At 36.7% G+C, this 22,209-nt stretch overlaps 1 protein-coding gene and 1 long non-coding RNA gene across 2 annotated transcripts; one reads left to right on the top strand and one right to left on the bottom strand.

Moving 5' to 3' along the window:
* The first annotated feature begins 278 nt into the window (after nt 1-278).
* On the top strand, nt 279-20,526 carry LOC110046789 (NIPA-like protein 2). Its single transcript, XM_089286693.1, has 13 exons — nt 279-522; nt 1,895-1,963; nt 2,848-2,915; nt 7,562-7,665; nt 8,788-8,847; nt 9,729-9,781; nt 11,280-11,348; nt 13,156-13,252; nt 14,585-14,720; nt 15,259-15,347; nt 15,677-15,740; nt 16,330-16,430; nt 17,456-20,526. Exons 1-13 carry the CDS (start codon nt 478-480, stop codon nt 17,599-17,601), a joined length of 1,101 nt encoding a protein of 366 aa, XP_089142819.1. The 5' UTR covers nt 279-477; the 3' UTR covers nt 17,602-20,526.
* On the bottom strand, nt 19,962-20,724 carry LOC149114092 (uncharacterized). Its single transcript, XR_016206403.1, has 2 exons — nt 20,354-20,724; nt 19,962-20,079 (listed from the first exon to the last, which is right to left on the bottom strand). It is a non-coding gene; the product is annotated as an uncharacterized LOC149114092 (long non-coding RNA).
* Between the last annotated feature and the right edge of the window lie 1,485 nt (nt 20,725-22,209).

Genomic DNA, 22,209 nt, shown 5'->3' with positions numbered 1-22,209 from the left:
TATCAAATCAAAATCCATTCTAAGATCAAACTATTTTTAGTTTTTGTTTTGAAGAATGACAACTGTATTCAATTTTTGCAGAATTAATTTTAAAATTTAAAAATTTCTCAATCGGTCATTGGTCTTCGCGTTAAAACTGTGCCTTAAATGTTCTCGTCATCAAAAAATAAATTTCTTAACCCGGGTGGGTAGGAGCGGTGGGTAGGGGGGATAAGCTTGGCAGCCTGGCAAAAAGGAAGTACCGATGATTTCTCTGGAGACTAAGAGCGAATGTAATCTTCGCGCTAATTTATGCCGTATCTTTTGAAAGCCACGGTTCAAGTGGTTTGCTCTCGTTTTGAACGGGAATCGCTTCGCTCTCTGGTCCTTCCAAAGACGACAGGTTGTACCTTGACGCAGGCACAAAATGTGCTACGAATCTCCTCTGTTCATCGAAATTGCTGAGTTGTAAGCCGCCAATGTTGAGTTTGGCTAAATATGGATGGTGTACAAAATATGGGCACCGAAGGGCTCTCGTCAAAGGTGTGTTAAAAGTTTATGTCATCTAGATCTCTGATCGAATAAGCTTAATTTACAATTTTTAAACCTATTTTGACAATTTCTTTCTAAACTGTTAACACTGAGCTTTAGGGTTACAGTGCTATTGTTTTCAATGGAACGCTCATCGTAATTTTGTGGCGGCCTTCAAACTCAACTTTTTATTTTTACAAGCGATGGAAAGCAAAACTATCACGAACAGATTCACTTTGATTAGTTGTTCTTCTATTTTCAAGAGATTCGAATACGAAGCTTCGATCGCTAATCTGCTCGGTAAAAGTCTTGAGATCATGCACAACCGTTGTAAATTTCATCGATCGAATATCTTTGCGATCGAAGGGTGGAATTCAAGTTTTATCGCTTCGGTTCTTTTATTATTTCCTAATGCACTAGACTTGATTGAACACGCATAACCAGTGTTTTAAATAAGAATATATTGTCAAAGCCAGGGATATATCTATATTATGAAATTTAAGTGAAATACACAACTCTAGTCCCGCGTCGGTCAGGACTCGGCAACAGCTTTGACGCGTTTTACATGCTTGACAAATTTTGACACCATATTTCCCGCGCCAAGGGAATTCATACTACTAGTATTACAATATTATTATTTTTGCAGTGTTATCCGCGTTAAGTTTTCTTTATCTATCACTGTGCTCTCTTCAATTGAAACAATAACTCTTTTTTTAACTGTAAACTCTTGCCGCTATGGAAAGAAAACTGGATTGTTTTTGTTTCAAGAAACCAATTCACCTGTCTAATATTTCAAGGAAATGAAATTCTATATTCTGCTTTATTCTATTTGTTTTAAGTTTTCAGAACCATTAAGAATGATTTGTCCTATTTCCAGTGGAAAAATTTTAATATAAATTCGAATTATAGGCAAAAAAGGGTTTTCCTAGTGTATTTTTGGTTTAATTTTGTAACCCTTTATTTCTTCCACAAACAAGTTTCAAAAGATGTTATCATTAACTAAAGAGCTTTGTTGTCCGTAGAGTTTTCAAATTTAATTTTCACCTTTTCAAACATTTTCAGAAGGCAAAGTTTTATACTGGAAGTACGTAACAGACCAGTCATCACATTTCTCGTATAATTGAAAAATTGGATTTTTTAATGTACAATTTGATTTAATCTATTTTTCTCTTCATCAAGGAAGTATTTTCCATCAAATTATTAGGAAGGTTTTTTTTATCTTTTTTTCCATTAGGTAATTTTCAGTCAGTTCTCATCTGAACTTTTTGCATGTTGTTGATCAGATAGAGTATGAATTTAGCCATAGAATATTGTTTTGAAAGTAAATAATTATTTAAATGTAATTTTGCATTGTAATAACAATGTGATAACATTATTTCCACAGAACATTTTCATTGGAGCTGCACTGGCAATTGTTGGAAATCTTCTTATCAGCATCTCAATGAATATACAGGTTACTTGTGAATGTTTATGTTTTGAGTAGTCTTTGAGGTTTTGAGTCATCAATTATTTAAATCTCTCTTCCATTATTATATCTTGTCTTCTCTCTGCAGTTCAAGCAAATTGAAAAGTAGTCTGTGCTATTTTAATTTGCAATTTTTCGTTGATACATGTGTTTCAAGTATTTTCAAGTATTTTTATGTGTAACTTGATTTTAAGCTTATTCTGTGCAAAATTTATGGAGTTTTTATGTCCTTTCATGTGTAATTTTGAGATGTGAGTTTTTATAAATATAAAAATTGCATGGAAACGTTTCTTCTGAACCTTTCAGTTAACTGACTTTCAATGCCTGATGTACTGTAAGCAGTTTCTGATATAAATTTTCCTTCCTTTTAAGAAACTATGGGTTATTTTATATGAACTTCAATACACATGTATTGTATCATCAGTGTCTTTAAAGGAATGGAAATGGACAGAAGTGAAATTTGGGCAGAAGATACGTTTATTAATATTTTTATCTATTTTTTGTTTAAAGAGAGATTCTTGATGCATTTTCTCTTCATGTACAGTGTATGTCTGCTGTCAAATGGATGCAAAAATATATCCACAGTATCTCATTCAATAAAAAAAGTGAAAATGAGTGGTTTTATTCTGTTTGAGCAAGATTTTTCATTTATTTAGTTTTGCATGATTGTTTTAATAGCAGTTTTGAATTATGAAACCCTTACAGTTACTGGATGAATGCACCCATTAATAATTCACATTATGCAGAATATCATTAGTCAGTAAGATTATTTTTATAATAATTGTAAAAATACTTCCCTACATGAATTCTTCATGCCTGGCGGTAGAAGAATGTTAAAGTTTGACTGCGTATTCCCCTTCATTTTATTATAGAAATATTCCCATTTACGCCAAGCAGAAGAGAAAAGTGAAACTCATTATTTAAAGAGTAAAATATGGTGGTATGTTTTTTCTTGGTCTTCATATTATTTATAATTTTTAAGAGTCCCTGTCCATAAAAATGGAAAATAACTCGGCAACGGTCGAAAATTCGATTTCGCTCATATTCTTATGGTAGATAGGCTAGGGCATGGCAAAAACTACTGGATAGTTTTTTTGGCAAAATATCCTTTTATTTCAAAGAAATATGCAAATTACCAAATTCCGTTAAAATCGTCATTTGACGCACCATTTTATTAAGCAAGTTTGAGAGCCTCGCATGCAAAGCCACATCATTCTTCCATCTTTAAAACACTCAAATATTTTTGTGCAATGTTTAAATGTGTACTGGGTTGATTTTAGGGAAAGTTGCGTTGTCGTTTTGGGTGCAAAATAATTAAATTTCGAAGACATGTATTTCATTCACTTAAAAGTACTTCATGAATATAATTAATTTTCACCATGTGCGAAACCTTCAAATGGATCAAGCTTCTGGTGGTTGAATCGCAGAAGGATGGTCTACAGATTCCTGTAAAAATTTCTTTGGGCAAATGATTGTGAGCGACGCGAGAGCTTTTCAAAGTACGTCAAAAATGCAAACATTTGACCATCCGTCGTCAAATTTCAATTTACGGGTTAGACATATATTTTAGCATGCGCCACATGACTTGACCTATGTTAAGTTGAAATAGACACAGGGCTGATAATTTCGAAATGTTCTAACCTCATTTGCTGTAAAAGGCAGGTCCAAAGCCGATTTGATGTGTTTCTCTCACCATTCGTCGCACATAAAGCAGAAGTTTGCTTTTGTTTACATAACGTCCGATGTACATCGCCAACTGTCAACTTATTTAATGGTCGAGTACCATGAATCTGTGACCCTCTTTCGACACATATGATCACCACTGCATCTAAGTCAAAAACGGCTAAGTCATTTGTAGATAGTTGCTTGCTTTGCACTACACCAAACTATTACGTTTGATCATCATGGTTTGATGGCTTGAATCCTTGCTTGCAGCGGTTCCTTGTTCGTCACGCAATGCTGTCATCCCATTTTAGGGGGTAGGGGTAGGACAATTTCTATCCTAGTACGTAAGGCTCTGTAAGGCTTGGAATCACTGGGAGCATACAATCGTGTTGAGTAGGAAGAGATTGAATGAAGAAATGAAAAGAATGAATAGTTAACCATTGCCCCTGTTGTTATCTTTTACTTGACCACCGCTACCTACATGCCCTGCGTAATACTGTAACGCTAAACTCATACCTAGGTCTTTTCGCGCTATGCAATTATTTTGGTTTATACATGTAACACCGTGGGCTACCCGTGGGGAAATGGGTGATGACCGCTTAATGGGGCTAGCCGCTTAAATAGAGGTTGGTGTACCTTGAATATTTAATTTTTCACTGTCGGGCTATAAATTTCTTGGCGAACATGGAGTCAATTCAAGACAATCATGATAGACGTGTGTTTGAATTATCACTCGTCATGCACTTCAGTTTCAGACTCTTATCTGCCATCGCCCTTTCCAAAACAAAGTTCTTAAATTTTGGGTGGCCGCTTAATAGGGGTAAAGACAATAATGAAACCCTTATCGGAATGACCAAATGGTGGCCGCGGAGGTAACCGGTCAATAGGTGTTTTATTTACAATATTTTACTGACGATAATTTTGGACTGTATTGACAACAGTCCACTATTTTCTGTTACATACCAATGCCTCACTACCAAGCAAACAAAATACGCCAAATAAAATGGCATGGCCAGGGTTATTTACTCACGTAATTACTAATTAAATTTAGTCTGTTTTTCTCACGAATTAGACACGTTGTGATTTCCTATTTTTATTTTCAGGTAGTTCTTGCTTCATTGATCTATAATTTGTTTATGGCGATTTTCTTAAAATTCTGGTGAGTACAGGCACTAGCTTTATCAGCTGTTGTCTGAAACGTCAGAACGTACAACAAATGTGATTTGGACCGACGCCACGTACTCTATAGAACACGATTATATAAATATACACATATTATTATATATATGAACAAACAGATGAACAATGATTAAATTGTTTCACTTATCCTGAGAGTACTCTATACAAAATAGATTATAATGTGCAGCGTATGCCGTGACAGCATTGTGTGACGAACAAATAACGGCTGTAAGATTGTGCTGCGCCGACACGCTTATCAACAATGGTCAGCAATCGATCAAACGCAATATTTTGGCGAAGCATAAAGCAAGCAACTATCTACAAATGACTCAGCCATTTTAGACTTAGATGCAGTGATGTTCATAAGCGCAGAAAGATGGTGAAAAGTTAAATATTCAAGGTACACCAAACTCTATTTGAGCGGCTAGCCCCATTAAGTGGTCACCACCCATTTCCCCGGGGGTAGCCCACTGTATTACATGTATAAACAAAAATAATTGCATAGCGCGAAAAGACCTAGGTATGAGTTTAGCGTTACAGTATTACGCAGGGCATGTAGGTAGTGGTGGTCGAGTAAAAGATAACAACAGGGGCAATGGTAAACTATTCATTCTTTTCATTTCTTATTTCAATTTCTTCCTACTCAACACGATTGTATGCTCCCAGTGATTCCAAGCCTTACAGAGCCTTACGTATTAGGATAGAAATTGTCCTACCCCTACCCCCTAAAATGGGATGACAGCATTGCGTGACGAACAAGGAACCGCTGCAAGCAAGGATTCAAGCCATCAAACCATGATGATCAAACGTAATAGTTTGGTGTAGTGCAAAGCAAGCAACTATCTACAAATGACTTAGCCGTTTTTGACTTAGATGCAGTGGTGATCATATGTGTCGAAAGAGGGTCACAGATTCATGGTATTCGACCTTTAAATAAGTTGACAGTTGGTGATGTACATCGGACGTTATGTAAACAAAAGCAAACTTCTGCTTTATGTGCGACGAATGGTGAGAGAAACACATCAAATCGGCTTTGGACCTGTCTTTTACAGCAAATGAGGTTAGAACATTTCGAAATTATCAGCCCTGTGTCTATTTCAACTTAACATAGGTCAAGTCATGTGGCGCATGCTAAAATATATGTCTAACCCGTAAATTGAAATTTGACGACGGATGGTCAAATGTTTGCATTTTTGACGTACTTTGAAAAGCTCTCGCGTCGCTCACAATCATTTGCCCAAAGAAATTTTTACAGGAATCTGTAGACCATCCTTCTGCGATTCAACCACCAGAAGCTTGATCCATTTGAAGGTTTCGCACATGGTGAAAATTAATTATATTCATGAAGTACTTTTAAGTGAATGAAATACATGTCTTCGAAATTTAATTATTTTGCACCCAAAACGACAACGCAACTTTCCCTAAAATCAACCCAGTACACATTTAAACATTGCACAAAAATATTTGAGTGTTTTAAAGACGGAAGAATGATGTGGTTTTGCATGCGAGGCTCTCAAACTTGCTTAATAAAATGGTGCGTCAAATGACGATTTTAACGGAATTTGGTAATTTGCATATTTCTTTGAAATAAAAGGATATTTTGCCAAAAAAACTATCCAGTAGTTTTTGTCATGCCCTAGCCTATCTACCATAAGAATATGAGCGAAATCGAATTTTCGACCCTTGCCGCGAAATTAAGAATTTGTCTGATTTTTACAGGCAGGCACTCTTAAATATTAATGTTCGAGGTTGAAAGAATACAGTGTTTTAGTATTTAGTACCTCATTTATTGTCAACTTGGAATTACTTTTTTACTTGTAGACTTGTAAACATCTGACATTTCAAGGGTTTAATCAAACAAAGTTGGGGTTTTTGACTTAAAAAGCCTTTAGTTAAGGTTTCACCTGGAACATAGCCTGGGATAACTACCAGTATTGTGTTTTATTCTTGGTGTAACGTGCACTCCATGTATCTTGTATGACTAAATTAGAGATTCAATAAATATTTGTGCGTCAACGGAAAGGCCAATGATTCTGTGTATACATGTACATTTATATATATATGTTGTGGTATAATTTTTACCTCAGCCTGCTTTAATATTTTTTAAACCAGGTTTACTATCATTATTTTTTTACTTTTTGGGGGGTTCTTAAAAAGAATAATATGCATACCATCCACCCCCTGTCAGTCCGTTACCCTATCCTTTCCTACCCCTCTCAGTCACTCCCTATCCCCACCAGGATCCCATATCAACCCCTATGATATACCTTACTACATGTAGGCCAACACTACATCCAGATGTCTGACTTACTAGTCCACCTTCATCTCCACTAGGCCTAACCTGCAATCATACACCCTCCCTCTCTATATTCAGACACAGAAAAGGCTCCCTTTCCTCAATTAAAAACAAAATGGCTGATTTTAGGCTACAGTAGGCCATGCAAATAATCATTGCAAATCTCCCCATATTTATTGGTCTAGTAAGTTATTGGTCCCAGACTCCCCTTTTCCTTTGACAAGAATTGAACTGCATACTGGAGACTGGCCAGGAGATTCATTCTTTATTCCTGAGAGAGAATTGGCACATGTCACTTACAAGAAGTGGCTTTACGGTCAGGGAGCTGGTGTCTTAAGGGAAGGTTCAACTATACAGTAGAAATACATGCAGATACTGTAGATTCACAGCAGGGCTTTAGTCTGCATGTTTATAATACAATTTGTTTATATTTTGTGTGTTTTTAGGGTTGGCCTGATATTAATGGTTCTTGGAGAAATAGGGAACTTTTCTGCCTATGGGTTTTCTCCAGCATCGCTTGTTGCCCCTCTAGGAACCACCACTGTTATAGGTATGTTATTTATTTCATAAACAAAGTTTTGTGCGAGACATTAACAAACAAATAAAAAATTCAATATGAGTTTTATTTATAGTGGATTTCATGGTCAGTCACAATTAGGTGATTGTACAATATAACAAGCAGTGTATGCTGTTTATTTGTGTAATTTTCATGGCATGAAGTCATCCAGTGCTAGTTAAGGGTAAGGTAACTCATAATTGAACGAACAAGGAAGGAAATATGGTGACATTTGTTATTTTTTGAGACATTTATTATTTGAGGGCCGCAGGTTAATTAGAGCTATGTACTACTAACATGTATTTAGCATGATCCTCTTGAAATAAAGTTTGTGTTGTATTGTATGTAGTTACTGTATTGTATTTTCAATATTCTGAAACAAGGTGATTTTTTTGAAAATAACTGAATTTTCCTTATTTTGAGTTTCTTTGTTCTTGTGAGAATAAATAGATTAATTACAATTAAACTCATCACAAATAGATGAGCTTGGGAACTGGTGCCTTAAAGGTTAGCGGGGTGCCAAAGCCATAAGCCGCTAGGAGGTATCCATGGCAACCCTGGAAAGCAGGAACCACCCAATGAGCGTCCGCTAACAGGCACCGTCACACTGAAAGAAATTCAGTGGAATCTACTTACCTGGAGAATACTTACCCTGACCAAGAACAAAACGGGAGGGAGGAGAGGGTGCAAGAATCCGCAATGATTCGCGAGCAAAGCAGTCCAACTGATCCACAACAATCAGCAGAATACACTACAACAATATTATGCAGTAAACCATAAACCCCTGCAAAACCCCTGAAGGCCACCCCACAGGTCACGTACTCCCAAACGCGGAAACCGCTGGTTGCATAAGCTCATATTTAACTTGCCTAAATGATATTAGCTGGATGGGCACGCTAGCTGGCTGCATTAGCTCGAGTTTAACCTTGCCTAAATGATATTTAGCCACATTACATGGCAGTAAAGGAAAAAAGATATAATGATACAGGGTAGTGATTGTTGAAAACATGCACATAGCTCTTGATATTTTTAGTCAGTTATATTTCAATAACATGTAGACTTTCAGCTTGTTCTACTGTTCAGTGTCATGGTACATTTATTGCTCTTGTGTTGCAGCTAATGCCATCATTGCTGTTGTATTCTTGAGAGAAAGAGTACGATACCAAGATGTTTTTGGTAATTATACACTTTATTCCAAAATCGCCGCCATTTTAGTGTTCTTTTGTTTGCTTGCAGATTAGCCCTTGTTGCCTCATTCAAGGGAAAATATTCTTTTGAATTTCGAGTTTAAGAACGAGGCAAGAAGGGGTAATTTGAAGGCAAACAAAAGAACACATAAATGGCTTATGTAATAACTGTATGTGTTAATTGTAATTTTGCCACCAACTTAAGTAAATGTGGACCATCATTCATTTCAGTCTGTGGTTCACAAGCCAATGAGGGTAATCCAAACACAAGAATTTCATGAGAAGTAAATCACAAGCAGACAATACACTGTGTACAGTGTACATGTGCAAACAAAGAGTGTTTAATGTGTGCTGCTAATATAGAGTACATTGCAGTAGCCAATATGACTTACTCTGTCAAGAAAGCATGATAGAAAGTTGAGATATTTTAATAAATTATATATTTAAACTATGTCATTTCTATTAATGAAAATAACCACAATTTTTATTATAATTATAACAGGCATTTACAAACTGGAGGCAGGGCTGTCATTAAGGGCTGTAGCCTGTAACACCTGTCATTACGGTTGAGTATGCTTGATTTCCTTTGATGCTACAGGTGAAATTACCTGTTGCTGAAAAAATTCACCCACAAAGTAACAAGTTTGCTACAGGTGTGGAGAACAAGGGTACAGGTGACTCAAAACTTAATGACAGCCCTGGTAGGTTTTTGCCAAGTGTATCGTCTGTTATTACATGTACAATGATATTTAACAACATGTCAGTAGTATTTTTGGCACAACATGTGATTGTTGTCATGTCCAGGAATGTTCCCTTGGGGTCTTGTTTGCAGTGTAGTGTCTAAAATAAAATTCTTTTTGCCTTTTACAGGAGTCACTCTTGCAATAGTTGGTGCTTTCTTGCTCATAACATTCTCAACCAAGGTATAGTAAAATGTATTTAGTTAGTTAGCATTTGAAGGATTGTTTTAAAGATGCATGAATATTCAAGATTATTAACTTCAATTAACAACTGTGTCGCTTAAAGTACTACTGACACGAAATTTTCTTATGTGAGATTTTTGCTCAGTAATAAAGTTTCAACCTTACTTGGAAACAATGAAGACTTTTTTTTCGCATGCGGTAAGCGAAAACTGCTTTTTCGGCCGTTCGAAGTTGGCTGGTTAAGCCTAAAATTGGCTGCCATCTTGGTGCAGCCAAAACAGCCTAGTGACGTCACTGGTTGTATTACTCTCATGCTGCGCTGAAAATTTAGAGTGATTATGGGAGAAGAGAATACTTTTCAAAGCCCCCCAAAAAACGTCTCAGAGCTGTTAAGCAGATAATAACAGTAACCTTAGACATGAAGAGGTGGAGAGTCGATCCTGGGGCTTTTCAGTCTATTTAATTGGATATTTTCATGATATTTTATGTAGGCAGCTAAATGAGTGCGAATTCTTAAATTGCAAAATGATTGGGACACTTGGTCAAACGGCCAGCCCTCAATTAAACAATATCTTCACCCATAAAGTAAAAAAAGACATGAAAATAAGAGAAAGCGGTTGTTGAAAATATTATCCGTAGTGCTGCTGCACGAATTGCAGCAACAGTGCTTTGAGTTTTCGAGTCCCTTTGCTTCAAGGAAACCGGACGCTTTGTGCTACGAGATTGTGCTACAGTGACCTGTAAACCAGTTGTATCTGCCACATCCTACAAGTTATCACAACAGCTGAAAAAAATGACACCCTTAGTGCTGTTGCCATGACAACAAGTTTGCCGCTGGTGCTGTCTTAATAAAAACTGAATTCCCAGTTTTTGTCTTAAACCAAGAACCATCTACCCCACCCGATCTAATGATGGGAGTTAAGACAATATGGGAACTATGTCTGTTCCAATTAGGACCCTTTGTCTCACTTTAGAGGTTGCAAATGGGGATATTTGGTTTTCTGACAGAAAAAGACTGGAGCCAAAAGAGTTGCTATGGCAACAGCATTAAGGATGTCATTTTGTTTCTTTTGTGATACACATTTCTGGTGCCAAGTTTCAAGAACACTGCTTCAATATTTCCTGAGATATCATTTATTCAGTATTTTACCAGTTTTTAGTTGCAAACAATATGACGTCATCAATGATCTGATTTGCATAATAAAAAACGTCAATATCTCTAAAACAAAAAAAGATATTTCAAAAAGAAAAACGCCATTCTTCTGTATTTTAAAAGACCTTTCAAGTAAGCAGAAGTTATTTTTCATGTCATATGCACTTTAAGCTCCAAAGCACTCACTTGAAATTTTTTCAGCTCTCCCACCCACCTCTGCTCTTATTTAGAGTAAGGAAGGGATCCTCCATCTCTGCCCCACCCCCTACCAATCAACCGTTTTTTGACATGACTTAGTCCACCACTATCCTTCAAATCATATTTGAGTTTGTTCTTATCTGACAGGAATTTTCAGAATTGACCGGAAAAGAATTGGCTAGTTATTTGCGTCAGTGGCCCTTTCTTGTATATCTGGTATGTCTCTCTGTTTCACTTAACATATAAATTTGTATAGGTAATCGCATGGGGCGGAGTAAAATTAAGGATTAATATCACGCGTGTTTTCAGAAGTTGCTGAAATTGCCCAAGTCATGCAGCAGCGAGGGCAATTTCAGCTACTTCTGAAAACACAAGTGATATTAATCCTTAATTTTACGAGGACTAATCGCAATTACTTGTTAATGAAATAGAGGGAAAATTACTGAATTTCTGTATGCGCTCTTTGCACAAAGATACCAGGACATTGACAACCAGGCCTGCTAACAAACTTTCAACTTTGAGAATATAAAGTTAGTGCTTTTTTAAACTAAGTTAAAACATTCAAGACGCCTTCAGATCACTCAGAATCTGATTCTGCGATGAAGATATGCTTGTATCCTCGCCTTATATCACTTGTGCTCTTCTGAACGGCATCATTCCCGGCAATGTTCAAGGTGATGCTGCAGTGACTGAAATTGTAAACATGGCCGGAGCACACCAAGATGCAGTGGAATTTGCAGGATAAAGTTGACTTAAAGCATCTCTTAAAGAACAGGAACGGTGTTGTCAATGGCTCGTGAAATGATCTGCTGCTCACGTTCGTCTCCTGAGTCGTAATCGTCAAGCCCGTTGGCAGATGCGTGGCCTGTGATATTCTTTATTTCACACTTCGGGATACCAGAACTTTTAAGCTTCTTTACCACGGTTTTTCGTGCACTATGGTTGGTCAAATTCTCCTCGGGACACAGATCCTTCAGCAGTGAGTTCTTTTTCATGGTTTTCATGATTGTGTATATGGTGTTCTTTCCCATTGGGGTTTTCTTCTACCAAACGCTTGAAACCGGCTTGTCAATGACAGTGAGGTAAAATGGACCGCTTTTCTTCATTTCGCTTGGTCGCTTCCCCAGATATCGTTTGAACAACATGACAGGACACCTTTCCTCACTCCTTGTGGCATACATTTTGGGGATGACTAGTCTGGTTTTCACGCTAAGCTGGCCATTCTGCCAGAGGACTTCTTGCTCCTCTTTTTTCTAACTTCTGGGTCAGTTTGGTTGCTTTCCTTTGCCCTGCTCTTGCAGTTTCCTGACCTTGCCTTCCAGGACTTCTCTGGACTTAAGAAACTCCCTATCTTGGATGATGGACTTTGAGAGGCTTTTGATTTAGATAACTCTCCAGTGATGCCTGCATTACTTTCAGGCAGTCGGGCTCGTAGTCATCCCTGTTTTCTTTTCGTAACTCAGGATAAAACTGCGAGAGTGTTTGGTCGAGGACATCGGTCTCGTACTCTTCTAAATTTGCTTGAAAGTTTCTTTCATTTGCCCACTTTTTGAAAACGTTCTTCCAGTACTCTGTGCTTTTCCTGGTGTTTTCATTTTTGCTCTTGTCTTTTAATTCTTTGATATATTCCTTGTCAAGTATCTCAAAACGAGACACCATTGTTACAGAAAATGTTTAGCAACAACTTCTCAATAGCATAAGCTGTTGCTAAGCAACCTGAAGACCAATTGTGAGCAAGTAATTCTGCCCTCTTCACAAGCAAAATTAAGAAAAAATACCCTCTTCATTGACCAATCAGCATACAGTAATTTTGCCCTCTATTTTATTGATTTAATAACAATGAATTTGTTTTGACTGAAAATACCTAATATTAAAATTCGAGGTTTTGAACTGTTATTCTTTACAGAGTCTGCTAAACAATTGGTCTAAAACCATGAGTTTTCAATGAATTAATGCCTTGTTGACTATTCACTCAGAGAAAGCTTGGGCTGATAGTCTAATTGTTATAACCTATTGTTTCTAGGGTCTGGAAGTTGTACTGTTTTGTATTTTACTGCTTGTTCAATGGCGCTATGACCTAGAAAATGTGGTTATCTTTCTGCTACTTGTGGCACTGTTAGGTAAGTTTGGAGTGGGTGCTCTTATGACACAAATTCTGTATGGTTTGTTACATAATTTTTTTTTAACATCATAAGCACAGTGTCTGGCATGAAATCTAAAGACCTGTTCCATGTTCAAAGCTGGTCAGGTTCTTGTTTTGTGTTCTTGGACATAATACTTACACATGATTTTTACATGGTGATTAATTTACAATTTAATGCTGTGAAGTATGTCCCATCCAAGGAGGGTATAATTACTACTACAATATGTAGTTGCTCCTTTAAATACTGTGAAAACTGGAGTGAAAACTGTTAGAGTAAAGTATTGGTTATATAAGGTATAATGCAGTAGCTACTTAAAGCAGACACCTGTCTGAGTTCCTGAAGGTGTTCTATTTGATATAGTTATTTAAAAGTCCATTGTTAATTTAGTATACAGTCAAACCTCCCATCAGCGACAACCCAAAATGTCAAGCCTAGGTGGTCACTTGTGGGAGGTGGTTACTTACAAGGGCTTACATCATAATTATTGGGTCAAAATTTTGTCTCATTAGCATAAGGTAACTGCTTGGACTTACCCCATGTTTTCAATATTTTTTTATTTTTTTCATGTGAAAAGTCAGTTTCGAGAAAAAATCCAGTGCTTCACATTGAGAAATTTCTGTCCCTTGTACTGTAGCTATCCAGAATTGCGATCATGTTGCAACACCTTATTACTCAATTTCTGCTCTATTATCTGTTAAATGGTCGCTTACGAGAGGTTTAAAACAATGGAAAATTTCAAACTTTTAGCTCTAAAAGTGGTTGCGGTCACTTTGGAGAGGTGGTCGCATACAAGAGGTTCCAAATGTATAGCAATTTGAGTTGGAAAACTGGTCGCTAAGGAGAGGTGGTGGGTTACAAGAGGTGGTCGCAATCACAGGTTCAACTGTATTATATCATTATTAGTCTTTAGTCATTTATCAGTAATTCGCAGTCAGTTGGCCTAAATAAAAGAATCAATGAATCAATAAATACATATTAAGGCAAAAGCAACGTTGTACGTGTACATGTACTGTATTTGAGTCTCTGAATTGCTTTAAACAAACCAAACATGGGTTACAAAAAGAAGTGTTTACACTGAAGTTTACAGTTGAGGGAGAAAGCAATTTTAACTGGCCCCTTCCTGTCTCTTAAAAATAACTAGTCAAAGAATGCATACACCTGTAATAATTACAGGTGTATGCATAAATAATTATTATTAATTGACAATTATTTTAGTGCTAAGTGTAAGTTGATATTTCTTCACCAAAAAATGTTCTGAGCATCAAAAGTTGCTAGACATTTATTATTGTTATAATTATTGTTTTTCAGGTTCCTTGACTGTGATATCAGCCAAAGCTGTGTCGTCAATGATAAACATCACACTGGGTGGAAACAGTCAGTTGGGGCACCCACTGTTTTATGTCATGTTGATTGTAATGATCACCACGGCAATTGCCCAAGTCAAGTAAGTTAATATCTTTTACTTTTCTCATGACCAACATTGAGGTTCTCTTAATAATATCCCTGCAAAAGTAAGTCTTCTGGTCATAAGAATACAGAAAATTCATCTTGTCACATATTGAATGAAAGTCACCTTGATTTTGATGGGGCTGAATTTATTTCAAGTAGCTGGATTGAAACAAACATTATTATTTTGGCTCTCTTGTCTCTGGACAGTTGTGCACAATAACAGCTCTTTACTTGGGTTAGCAATGTGCATGGTAGTCAATTCTCCACCCAATCTGATAAAAATTGTATTTTGACACTGGGGCATAAAAGAAGTGTTTTTTAAATAAATCATTCTGACCAGTGACAGACTGAAAAAAATATATAGAATATACATAGACCTGTTTAATGAGCAGGGCTGCTGGTCATGCAATACAAGGCATTCCTCAAATCTTGATTGTAATGTTTATGTTGTCCTTTACTTGTAGATAACTGATTTCATCTGATGTTTTACTTTAAAAATAGTGAAATTCTGAAACAGTTTTGTTTGCCTTTAGATTCCTGAACAGAGCTATGCAATCATTTGATGCCACTGTTGTGGTCCCCACCAATTTTGTCTTGTTCACAATTAGTGCCATTATAAGTGGTGAGTACAATACAAAGATGTAGCCACTATTCTTTAGTTTTCAAATCAAAGAGAATTGTCTTTTTGCAAAATACATACATGTAGTGCTTTAAAGAAGAATAAGGGAATGTGGAGAATGAAACATTTTTTATTTCCTTGAAGCAACATAACTGCAAACATTGTTTGATGTTGCAGGTTGAAGTTACAGGCAGTGGGGTTGCTTTCACAGGAGAAAAACCAAAATGCAAAATATAAAATAAGACAAAATCTTGTCACTTGTATTATGGACTGTTTTGTTTGAACAAAAAACATAATTTTACAGCCAACTAAGATTTCCCTTTCACTTTCAGGTATTGTTTTATATAAAGAATTCTATGGACTTACCTTCCTGGAAATATTTATGTTTCTCTTTGGGTGAGCATCTTCTTATTTGTGTAAACTTACTTAGTTCTTGTATTGTTATCATATAGTTTCTTAGATACCATCATCAACAAAATAGTTAACTAGAAAACACTTATTTTTAAGGGTGATGATGAATAAATAAATAAATGATATTTAATGACAATACACATCTTGTAGAGTAACTAGTGCATTGTAACCTCAGTTATGAAGCGTCTGCCTTTTATCTTGTGCCCCTGCCTTCTCTCTTCACCAAACCAATATCGAGTTTCTTACAGCACAGAGCTTTGCAGCTGTGCAACATTGAGAAGAAGACGAAGGGAGGAGAGGGAATCAGGGAATCATCTCTGGAAGTCTTTGGACTAGTAATAGGGCAGGAAAAGGACCACAAAATGTCATTATATTTTGCTACAAACTGTCTTAACGTGTTTTGTCAGAAATAGTCAAAAATAACATACTTTACTACATATAAATTTTCAATGATAACAGGCTTTACTGGTATGTGTTGACTGGTTCAAAGAGAAATCATGTGATGAGCTGTGTCCTTAGTTTCTTGATAACAATGCAGATATGGAATAGTGGAATATATTTCATTTTTTTGCAGGTGTGTGTTGTCATTTATTGGTGTGTATTACATTACATCAGACAGAAAACAAGAAGAATCTGATGAGCAGTTGTTGCTCACAAATGCAGACTTGTTCCCTGGTATGTTGATTTGTGATATGGGTGGGGTGGGTGGGTGTAGGAAGTGCAAGTATCTTTAGGTTCTGGGTATAGTGTTCATAGCAGGCATCATAAGTTGTTTAAACTGGCTACTTTGAAGTAATTTCTGACAACTTTGCACAAGTTAATTTCAGTTCACAATATTTTCTTCTCCTGTTAGGAAACTGTAAATAGTGAGAGCAGTATATTTTGATAAAAATGTGGAATTGAAAGCTTAGCTAGTAAGCAATGGCAGATCCAGACCTTGAGCTAAGGGGTGGGGTAGTTTGCTTGCCCTGCTTGCTTTTCATCCTTCTGCGATTGCCGGAGCTTATCCCAGTTTCAGTAGCATGAAGCAACTAAGAGTATTTCTACTCCCCCCTGGATGGGATGCTATTCCATCCCAGGGTTACCCCCAACATTAAATTCGCCGGTACCCATTTATACACCTGGGTGGAGAGAGGCACTGTGAACAAGAGGTGCACAAGAACACGACACAATGTATCTGGCTAGGGCTGGAACCCGAACCGCTTGATCTGGAGTAGAGCGCACTGACCATGAGGCTACTGTACCTTTGTTGTTAAAAATTAATATTAACAATCATAAAAATAACAAATATACACACAGCTCAACTCTTGGGTTCAAAATCTTTCTGTGGTTGTTGCTTAAGATGAAGTAGAAAAGTTCTGATTAAAATGAAGTGATGAGAACAGAGATTGGATACATCATACTAATAACTATGTGAAAAAGAAGCATACATCTCATAGGGAATCAATAATTTGGTGTCTCAGCAACATGTGTATAAGGCCTGATATAGAGATGAAAATAGCTGAAAATCGAAAACAAAAATCTTTCTTCAGTTTGTACACCTTATTTGCTCAAAGTTTGTGTTCTAAGTTAAAATAATGTGTTGTTGAGAGATTCAGGCTATGCATAATAACAGTATTTTTTGTACCAGAGTGTTTGTCTTAGGGTCTTGGAAAATTCTATGTACCAGGAAATGTTTAACTGTCCTTTCCCTCTGTTAGGATTCCTGTCGCTGTCATCCTCAAAACTGATTGCAGTTCAGCCCAACAACATGTTGACGGCCTCTCATGTCGAGTATCCCATGCTCCCTAGCAAGCCAAGTTATGAAGCAACTTCTGAGACCCAATTGGTTGAAGGGGAAACCTAGCCTGCACTGCTTGGATCAGCAATGTCTGGTGTGAACAGAATTGTTAAATTAAATACTATTGAGGAAGTCTTGTACTTCTAAGGGGAGGGGTGGGAAAGGGACTTGTGTGAAATTGACAGGCATACATGCAGTAGTTTCTTAATCAAAATTTTTTTTTCATTTGACATCAGTATTAGCTTAAGGTGATTCCCTAGTACAAGAACCTGCCATAGATTTCAGATGAAACTTGGTATGCTGTTGTTACAGGACAAGGAGATATTAAAAAATAGTAAAAAGAGAGGGTCACTGTGCTTGTTTTCATGCCACACTGCTGACAAATACAGTTATTCAGGTGACTTTTGGTAATCTCCGTACGCAACAAATAAGCTCAATTATTTTTCAATGCAGCATGTTATATCACACCGAGTTTGACTTTCTTTGATTGTTTATTCATCTATGTCCCAGAAAAAAACCCTGCATTTTTTTATCCTTTAAAGGAAACATAACTTGGACATGCGCTGTTGGGCCCTTTTTGTCTCCTCTCTGTAGTATTTATTTCATTTGTACAAAAAGTAGCCATAGATTTCTGCTAATTTTTTCTCAGTTATTGAGGATATTGCTCTCATTGAAATTATGAAATAAAAATTGGGGGTCACCGTGCTCATTTAAGAGAAAAGGAGCATTTATTTCGCGATTGAGCTTAGTTTGAGGGAAATCTCTTACGTTTTATATGGCACGCACTTGTGTGTGTACGCTAATGACATGAAAATCGTGCGCAGTAGAGATGCGTAATGTAATACTAAAGAATCACCTTAAATTGTCTGTACCAACAATGTGATCAGATGTTTGACACTAATACTGTGCTCACTCACTTGAGGATCACAGTTTCTAAGACTTAAAGATTACTAATCCTGTCACTTCCATATGAGTCTCTCTTCTTGTCCTTGAGGGACACAACAGAGAGTTGTACATATTAAGTTTATTATTATTACTATGGTATTAGTTTTATTTCCAAGACATCTTTTCTAAGATGAAGAATTGTGTTTATTTCTTTGACACAAACAGTAAAGTTATATATTAAATCTTATTAGACATTTCAGTGCACAGTGTCCATCATGGCAAGCCTTTAGTGTGAGTTTATTAAAATGCTCATGACAATTAACTAAAACTGTACAGCAGTAAAATGCAGTTCAGTGTGTATTATTATTGAGCAGAAAGTTGGTAATAAAGGCAGTTTTTTCAATTTCATTTAAAGGCCTTCAAGTGAGACACCAATTAATTAAAAAACAGTACTGGGATGAATACAAGGTTCATGATGAGATAGTTTTCATAGTGATCATGCTGTGATGGTATCACAACTTTTAGAATACTTTTGAATTCTTGCCTAATAGACCCTATGCATAAATCGTGCCTAAATTTGAATAACAATACTTATACATCCTAGGCCCCACATTCATGTAAAAAATCGTTTGTCTTGAAACATAAGTACAAGGCTAAGGATGAACAAAGTATTGTTATTCAAATTCAGGCGGCATTTATGAAAAGGGTCTATTGTTTGATTATATCATAAAAATTGGAAACTTTGCGATGAGTCTTAACAAAGATTTGTCAGTATGGCCATGTTCATTTATTCTCTCAATTGTAAAACTATGAGTGTTTCCACCTTTTCCATTTTGTCTGTCAAAGGGCAATGTTAGAGTTAAACCATTCGTTACATTTCAGTTCGAAGCCTAATTAATGTGGGTTTAACAGGTTAAAGAACATGGCACACGGTTATTTTTCTTTTTTATCTCTTAGAGGTAACAAATTATTTTTATTTGTGTAAAGTATTGGACCATTTTATTTATTCATGATTTGAAATTGTATAGTTCAATTAAGGTGGCTAGTTTCCAGACATTATGATTTGATGGATCAATGCTACCTCTGTTTACGAGGTAATGTTACAATAATGGAACCAAACCAAAACCCAGTCAGTGGTGAACAGGTTAAGGTCACTATCTTGTCACAACAGGTTACCATAGTAATGCATCACCACTTATAGGGGCTGTAACTGAAGAAACGACCTCGATGACGCCCATTTTGTTATTGAATCATGATGAACATGTTAACGACAAAACTTTTTCTTAAGTCTGAAAATTCTAGGGAACGGTTTCAAAGCCACGTTGAATTTCAGAAAATGTTCAGTTATAGACAGTTGTAGCCTCGGTGGTATAACGAGATTGTATTGATCCACCAAATTTTGAAAAGAGATGGAAACCGTTACCATACACCTTTCGGAAAGACCCCAACTTTTGCTTAAACGCAAATATTTATAAACTTTAGTTGCATTAGCTATTATTTTTCTTCATCATTCAAAACTTTTAAGAGAAGGTAAAAACTAGTTTTGTTTTTGGTGGCTAGTGATATTTGCAATCATTACAAGTCAAACAATGCCTTGGTGCGTGTGCATATAGACTTGGCAAATATCCTAAAATATCTCCGCTTATGGGATGGGTTAGCCTGCGAACACAGACGTATTTCCGGCTGTCGCTTGTCTCCGCCGAAAATAACGTCTGCGAACCCGAGCCAGGAAACGATTTCTGTGACGTAGGAATTTTAAGCCAATCACAGTAAGCTCAAGTGGCCCCAGAACTACTGCGCGAGATATTCGCTGCGAGGAGCACTCGAGTTTCATTCTATCATGGAATCTGATTGGCCAAAGAGAAACAAAAGTTATTACATCCTAGAAATCGTTTCCTGGCTCGGGTTCGCAGACGTTATTTTCGGCGGAGACAAGCGACAGCCGGAAACCCGTCTTGCGTTCGCAGGCTAGGGATAGGTAGATAGTTTTTTCCACAGCGGATTTTCTACTCACAGGTATTCTCCGAAAGGTCCATTTATCTCAAATTCTCAGTATTATGAATCGCTGTAAATCTTCTTGAATATTAAACTGGGATTGTTATGAAATGGACTGTTTTAGTGTCAGTTGTTTGTCGTTTAGTAAGGTACTGTACGCACTAGGTTGACAAGATTTGTTTGGCTCTGCCAAAAATGTCAACAAAGTTTGTCTCCACTAAATATTTTATTTGGTAATCGCGTACGCCCTTGAAAACACCAAAATGTTTGATAACCATTAGTGTCAATCACGTTGAATGGCGAGATCAAATTTACTTGATTGACATTTTAATTCAAATCGCAATAATAGTTGAACCAATCACAGCAGTTTGCAGCCAGTTGTGCCTTGTTTGATGCCAAGTTACGTCACGTAGCTTCAAGTGAGTCAGTGAGCGAAAGGTCCTTTAGTGGGTGGACGCTCAAGGAGATCTAAAACTTTCTGACCCAACGTTGTGAAAACACTACGAGAAGAAGCTAAAAGCTACCAGACTTTGAAGTGTTGTGGCATAAAAGGTTTTTGGTTATATAATTCTTAGGAAATGTAAACAACATGGCATTTAGTCTAACAAGCATTTCCAGTTTCGGTTTCGATGATTTGCGAACCGATTTCCCGCTGTCGTGATTGAATGAAAAAGATCCAACTCAATGAAGCTTCTTTTGGAGGCTTCTAGGATTGCAGCCAGATCTGACAAGCTCTGAAGGTCGAATAGTAATTGTAATACTCCTCCTTGTCTTTATGTCTCTAGATTACTTTCTACCTTTGCGGGTTCCTTGACCTCTCGCGAAGAATTGTTGTTTCCAGAAACGTTTGTAGTGCGTGCATGTTTCCCCAATGTTTCCCAGTTTTGGCATTAACGAGAATCCGAGCATGCGAGCATTTGCAAAAATGTTGCGAGTACGAGCAAGCTAGCACTTATCTAATTTTTGCGGCAATTCGAGCAAAGGCCAAATTTTGCGAACACTTTTAAATTGAATGGGGCCGTTCGATCGGCAGGTTTCTTTCACAGGTCACAGGTCACAGGTCACAGGTCACAATCAAAAAGCACTCAGTAAAACTCGCGATGTAACAATTTTCCGAGATTCCCAAGAGGTTTATCGATTTTTCCACGCAACAAACCCTAACTAAAAATGTTTTACTGTATAATTTAAATGAAAAAATTTCTAGGGGTGGTATATATACGAAATGGGTTGAAATGTAGCTTTCAGACATGTATTGTTACATATATTTTGTCGTAATAAGATAATTCATTATGATAGCAAATTGAACTGTTTTATTTCTATCTTTTTTTGAAATCTTTGCAACGAGTATGTACTAAACAGAAACAAGAGGGTCCCCTATACCTCTTCTGAAAACAATTTCACGCATAAGTAATTAGCCTTTTCACGTATCACAAAAAATTCGAAAACAGCTTCACGTTCACAGAAAAAAGGAACAATCACTTTTCACGTGAAGATGCAAAGGCTAAATCATGTGTCACAAAAATACAAATTCTATCCACCTTTCGCAAAACATACAGAAGCCTCCATTTTGATGCATCAAAATGCCGTGTGTGACACATGACAGACTAGATTCTAGGCCCCCCTGGTTCACTGTCAACATCAGTGTGAACCTCTTTCGTTTTCATATTATATTGAAAGGCTACAAACAATTTATGTTTGCAACAGAAATAACTCTTGGCTTTCTTTGTATCAATTTCTTTTATCATTTCAGTGTTACAGCTGATTTTTTTTTTTCAGAAAAGAGCTGTTATAGTT

The sequence above is a fragment of the Orbicella faveolata genome, unplaced genomic scaffold (assembly GCF_042242905.1).
Source record: "Orbicella faveolata isolate gen_17 unplaced genomic scaffold, um_ofav_v1 contig_14, whole genome shotgun sequence".
NCBI lineage: Eukaryota > Metazoa > Cnidaria > Anthozoa > Scleractinia > Merulinidae > Orbicella > Orbicella faveolata.
Note: the sequence above shows the minus strand (reverse complement) of the source record. Positions and strands in the feature narration are given on the sequence as shown.